General features: G+C 38.1%; 1 protein-coding gene across 1 annotated transcript in view; it reads left to right on the forward strand.

The window, feature by feature from the left end:
- Nucleotides 1-5622, forward strand: part of Rab23 (RAS oncogene family member Rab23) — a 54149-nt gene extending 48527 nt beyond the window's left edge. Inside the window, exons 5-6 of the mRNA XM_068355026.1 lie at nt 699-862; nt 4730-5622. Coding sequence (XP_068211127.1) covers nt 699-862; nt 4730-4839 — 274 coding nt within the window. The 3' untranslated portion in view covers nt 4840-5622. The remainder of the gene's footprint in view (nt 1-698; nt 863-4729) is intronic.
- The last annotated feature ends 911 nt before the right edge of the window (nt 5623-6533 follow it).

The following is a 6533-nucleotide window of genomic DNA, read 5'->3' on the forward strand; positions in this document are numbered from 1 at the left end:
ATAGCATCCTGCTTTTTCAACTAGAGTTGTAGCTTACCTAGTATTAATAGTACTAATCTGTGGCTGCGTCGTTCAATTAGTTCCTTGCGTTACATAAGAATTTTCATAATTCTGACCATCCTTTACATTCAGATCTTCCCTGACAGTATCATCCTGTTCGTAATACTAGGTATACAGTTAAATCTAATAATCAGGCCTTCTCCATGATGAGGCTAAATACTACATAGTATTCTAGAAGTTTTATTCCAGCTGTCACCAAGTTATGCAATGATCTTCCTAATCGGGTAGTTGAATCAGTAGAACTTCAAAAGTTCAAACTTGCAGCGAGTGTTTTTATGTTGAACAGGCTGACATAAGTCTTTTTTGTAGTTTATATACGAAAGATGTTTTCATGTTACTGTTCTTAAAATATTTGATTTTAGTTGTCCATTACTTCTCTTGTAATATACTTATTTCCTTATTTCCGTTTCTCACTAGGTTATTTTGCCCTGTTGGAGCCCTTGGGCTTGTAGCATCTTGCTTTGCTAATTAGTGTTGTAGCTTAGCTAGTAATAATAATAATAATGATAATAATAATAATAATAATAATAATAATAATAATAATAATAATAACAATAATAATATAATAATGATGATGATGATGCTTATTCTTCCTCTGTCTGTAGATTTCTTTATTTATTTCTCATATTTTTCAACAGAGAGGAAGTTGAAAGCTTCGCCAGGGACTGTCGCATGAGGCTGTACCGCACCTCCGTCAAGGAGGACCTCAACGTAGACCAAGTTTTCAATTACCTTGTGGAGAGATACCTCGCTCTTATCTCACAGCCGGAGGATATTTATTCTACCAAAGACGTTACTGAAAGTGAGTAGAATGAAAGAGTATTAGATGCTGGGATTAATTTATTTTGTTATCAGACATTGTTTTTTTTTTTTCCTTCTTTTTTTTTTTTGCAATTATTTCTACGGTGTTGTAGGTATAAGTACATTCTTTTTAATGCTAAGATTGAATTAAGAATTTGAGATTTTTAATTTTCCTGACATTACGTCTTGCTCATTGCTTCAAAGCAATATGCGTATAAGGTTATGAAGTTGGAATTAAAGGATTTGGATAAATTTAAAATTATATCTTTCTTTTATACAAAAATAAGAATTTGAGATTCTTTAATATTCCTGGTACTGCGTCTTGCTCATTATCTCAAAACAATATGCGTATATTGTTCTTCTTCTTCTTCCCAGCTTGTTCCCATTTTTATATGGGGTCGCCGTTGCGGATGAGCCGTTTCCATCTTTTTCTATTCTGCGCTTCTGCCTCATCAATCCCCTTCTCCTGTAAATCTCCTCTGACACAGTCCCTCCATCTCTTTCTTGGTCTCCCTCTTCTTCTTCTTCCTTGAACCTCCATCTCCATAGTATGTCTCCCAACGTGGTCCTCATCTCTCCTCATCAAGTGTCCATACCATCTCAGCCTCCCTTCCTGCACTTTCTTTGATATTTCCACCACCTTTGTCGACCCCCTTATGTAGTCATTTCTTATCCGATCCTCTCTTGTCACCCCAGACATCCACCTAAGCATTCTCATTTCTGCCACATCCATCTTCTTCTCCTCTGTCTTCCTCATGCTTGCTGTTTCTGTTCCATACAGCATTGCTGTTCTTACCACTGTCTTATGAAATTTTCCTTTCAATCTCAGTGGTATTCTTTTGTTGCAAAGAACTCCTGAGGCTGCTCTCCAGTTGTTCCAGCCTGCCTGTACCCGATGTTTAACTTCATCTTCCATACCTCCTCCAACATTAACAAATGATCCCAAATACTTAAACTTATCAACTCTCTTTATCTGTTCTCCCCTAAGCTGAATACTTACTCTATCATCCCCCTCACTGGTGGTACACATATATTCCGTCTTAGATCTACTTATTCTCATTCCTCTGTCCTCCAGTACTTGCCTCCATCTTTCCAATTTCATTTCCAGATCTTCCCTGCTCTCTGCGCACAGAACAATATCATCTGCATACAATATGTTCCATGGTACTGCCTCCCTTACCTCTTCTATTAAAACGTCCATCACTATGTTAAAGATAAATGGGCTCAGAGCTGACCCTTGGTGTAATCCTACTCTCACCTCAAAGCCCTCTGTCTCCCCAGTACTGCTCCTCACTCTAGTAAATACATTACGGTACATCTCTTGTATCAGTCGAACGTACTTTTCTGGCACCCTCCTCTCCCTCAGACTCCTCCACACCTCTTGTCTTGGGACTCGGTCATAAGCCTTTTCAAGGTCAATGAATACCACATGCAGGTCTCTTTGCTTTTCCCGGAATTTCTCCATTAGTTGCCTCAGACAAAATACACCATCTGTTGTTCCCCTACCCTTCATGAATCCCATCTGCTCTTTACCTATTTCTACTTCTTCTCTTAGTCTGGCATCTATCATCCTTTCCAGTATCTTCAAAGTGTGGGACATCAATTTAATACCTCTGTAATTCCCACACTCTTGGACATCTCCTTTCCCTTTGAAGATTGGGATCAATATACTCCCTCGCCACTCATTTGGTATCTTTTCCTGCTCAAAAATCTTTATCATGAGGTCATACAGTATATCTACTCCTTCATCTCCTAATGCTTTCCATGCCTCCACAGGAATCTTGTCTGGCCCAGTTGCCTTCCCATTCTTCATCTTCCTCAGTGCATTTATTACCTCTTGCCTAGAGAAACTTATTACCATGCCAAAGTTTGCCTGTCCATCCTCTCTTAGTAATCTATCATTTTCTTCATTTAACAGCTGTTCAAAATATTCTTTCCATCTCTTTACAATGTCTTCCTCCTTTCTAAGTACTACACCATCTTGATCTTTAATTTGTTTGATGTGTGTAATATCTTTGGTGCTCTTATTTCTAGTCTTTGATAGCTTGATCATCTTGTTTAATCCTTCCTTTGTCCCCAGCTCATTATACACATCATCATATGCCTTAGCTTTAGCTTGGGCTACTACCTTCTTCACCACCTTGTTTTTCTCTCTGAGCCTCTCTCTGTCATCCCCTGACTGTGACTCTTCCCATCTCTTCTTTGCCTCCTTCTTATCTTTTACAACTTTCTCAATTTCTTCACTCCACCACCAACTCTCCTTTTCTTCCCATATGATACCAGATGTCTCTCCTAGCAACTCCTTTCCATGCCTTCTCATTACTGCTGCATTTCGTGTCCACCATTCTTGAACATCTTCAATTCCTATATCAATATCCTCCAAAACCCTTCTCTTAAACTCTCTCATTTTATCTCCTTCCCTCACTAGTTTGTACCACTTAATTTTCCTTATCCCTTTAGCTTTAGCTTTTCTTTCCCTTTTTAGGCCTAAGTCCATACATAGCAGTCTGTGTTGGGGGGCTACATGGTCACCTGGGATAACCTTGCAGTTCTTGACCTCCACCAGCTTTATCCTTTTATACAGGAAGTAGTCTATCTGGGAGCATCTTCCCCCACTCCTATAAGTTATTAGGTGTTCCCTTTTCTTCTTAAAGAATGTGTTTACTATTGCCATGTCAAATGACACAGCAAAATCCACTACACTCTCTCCTTCTGGGTTTCTCTCCCCAATTCCATGGCCCCCATGCACCCGACCAATTGCCTCATTCTCACTTCCCACGTGGCCATTCAAATCTGCCCCCACTATGACCCTCTCCTGTTCTTCCAGTTCTTGCATTACTCCATCCATGTCTCTCCAGAAATTTCCCTTCTCCTCTTCTGTGCAACCAACTTGAGGTGCATATGCACTTATAATATTCAGAATCTCTCCTCCACAACACATCTTCAATCTGATGATACGGTCATTCTTTCTATGCACCTCTATCACCGCATTCTTCAGCTCACCAGACAGTACTATGCCAACTCCATTCCTACCTTGTTTATTTGCTCCACTATAATATAGCTTATATCCATCACCCAACTCTTTAGCTTTATTTCCCTTCCATCGTGTTTCCTGCACACACATAGCATCTACTCCCTTTTCCCTCATCAAGTCTGCCACTTCTCTACCTCTCCCAGTCATGGACCCAACATTAAGCTGACATATTCTGAGTCCAAAGTGAGCTCGCTTCTTTAGCTGCACCCGCTCCTGATGCAGTAGCCCTCGCCTTATCACAGAGTTAGGGCGATGTCTCTGTGCGTCGTTTACGGAGTACGCCCTAGCATTACCTCTTTCCCTATTTTGGCTCATTCCATTTAAGGTTTTGGCACAGGTTTTTACGGTCGGATGCCCTTCCTGACACCAACCCTCCCTATTTATCCGGGCTTGGGACCGGCACCCATTGGTGGCTAGGTTAATATGCGTATATTGTTATGAAGTTGAAATTGAAGGATTTGGGTAAATTTAAAGTTAAGTTATTCTTTTATACAAAATAAGTACATTATTTTTATGCTAAGATTGTATTAAGACTTTGAGATTCTTTAATTTTCCTGACACTATGTCTTGCTCATTGCCTCAAAGCAACATGCATATATTGTTATGAAGTTGAAATAAAAGGATTTCGAGAGATTTGAAGTTAAATCATCATTTTGAAGTTAAATAATTTTTTATTTTTTATATAAAAAGTGCAATTTTTAAGCCTTGAACCCTTGGAATGTTTTCCCTTCTTTCACAACTGCCACGATTTTTTTTTTTTTAAACTTTACTGTAGATATGAAATTCCACTTCTTAGATGTTTCCCCTCAAACTAACCTTGACCTTGTGTTGCAGCCATCTTCGGAAACCCAGCCAAATTAAAGAAAGGCGACACCATCACCTTGAATGGGAAGAAAAAATCTTCGAAGAAGCAGCTCATCAAAAATGCTTGCAAGGTCATATAAGTGTTTAGGAGCATATGATTAATTATATTCAAATTATTTCTGACATAATGTATAATGCTTATGAACTCTAGTTTAATCAGTGTGCAGTCAACCACACATTCTAAATGCACTCGGGGGAATCCTTTCCCTCTCATTTGGGACAGGAACTATTTTTGGCAGGAAGTGTTTTCCAAAGGAGTTGTAACTGGTGACATCTGTTTGATGCATTGTCGTATCCCAGAAATTAATTTGGTTTTTACTGATATGATGTTAGAATTAGTTGGTCTTCAGGAAATGTGCAAATTTTGCGAACGCAATTTAATTTACTTGATTTTCCATACGGTTATCTGTTAACGCAATTAGTTGTATTTACCTTGTATAACGCCATATTGAATTTTGTCATCTAATTGTGTTGTCAAGAAAAAAAAGAAGTGATGTGACTTCTATATAAATGAGACAGTTTCGACTTACCAAAGAGGTTTCAGTAGATAAGAGTTGGTACCATGTTGACAGAGCTGGAGGAGTCTTTGCCGTCTGCAGGATTCGATGTAGATACATGATCGCTCACAGCCCAGTAGGCCTACTGTTGGGAAAGGTTTTAGTTTCTCGTATATCTTCTGTTGAAGGGACAGAAAGAATGGCAAATGCATTGGTGCTACAGAAGGAATACTTCCAATACTGTCAAATTTAGTTAGCAAATTTTTAGGTCGAAGAGACTTTGGGCTGAATATATAGTATAAGAAAATGACAAAGTCCTTGTCAACTGCTAAAAATGTAACCCTTTTTATAAAGCCTTTCCTCAGATCTAAACTTATTTTAATACTGTGCATCATATCAACATCTTTCATTATAACGAGTGACCTTAAACAATCTGTGAGATCACAGAATACAATCTTATTCCATCCAACATCTCTTGATTTTATGGCCTTTGAGGTCATGAATGCAAGTTGATTCATTATAGTCATTATTAATCCTATTCCCTGACTATGAAACACAGTGACGTAAACAGCATTTTCTGCGGTTGTAGACTACATCTCTTAATTAAGGTTTTTAATTTCTGGTAATTCTTCGTGAATGGCTGGTGTAGATAAAAATGAGTAATTCGAGTGCTTTCATTATTAGCTGCGTACATTGTAAATTTGCTGGTGTAGTACTGTAGTTTGCTACAGGTTTCTCTCATACAGAGCTTAAATTAATATGAAATCATACTGTGATAGACAACAATCGTCCATGATTTAAATTCTTTTTAACAGTGATATTTAAAGGACTCTGACAATCCAGGAGCCGGAAGACGTAGACTTTTAAGTGATCTCGAGTGGTTTCATTAAGGCTGGAAGGGAAAGCCATCTTGGTTTGTCTGAAATGAGAAATATTAGTAGTTTTTGTTTCTTGGTGCTGTTCAGTCTAGAAATATCTGAGATCTAGTAACTTTTCCGAATTGCTAGACAAAAGTACGCTTGCTTGAAGAGAGTATGCCAGAATTGTATAGAATTAAGCAGTCATTTCTAAAATCGTGATATGAAAAGAATCTATCTTTTGTTTACATCTTAGTCCCAAGTAACAAAAATGTATCAATATGCTAGACAAAACGCTGTTTCATTTGTGATACAGTATTTAGTTCCAAACATAAATCTCGGTAAACATTTTACCTTTTGGTTAAAAAGTTGATCACAATATATTAACAGTAAAATCTTGATGTAAAAATCTTCATTAGG

The sequence above is a fragment of the Palaemon carinicauda genome, chromosome 31 (assembly GCF_036898095.1).
Source record: "Palaemon carinicauda isolate YSFRI2023 chromosome 31, ASM3689809v2, whole genome shotgun sequence".
NCBI classification, from domain to species: domain Eukaryota; kingdom Metazoa; phylum Arthropoda; class Malacostraca; order Decapoda; family Palaemonidae; genus Palaemon; species Palaemon carinicauda.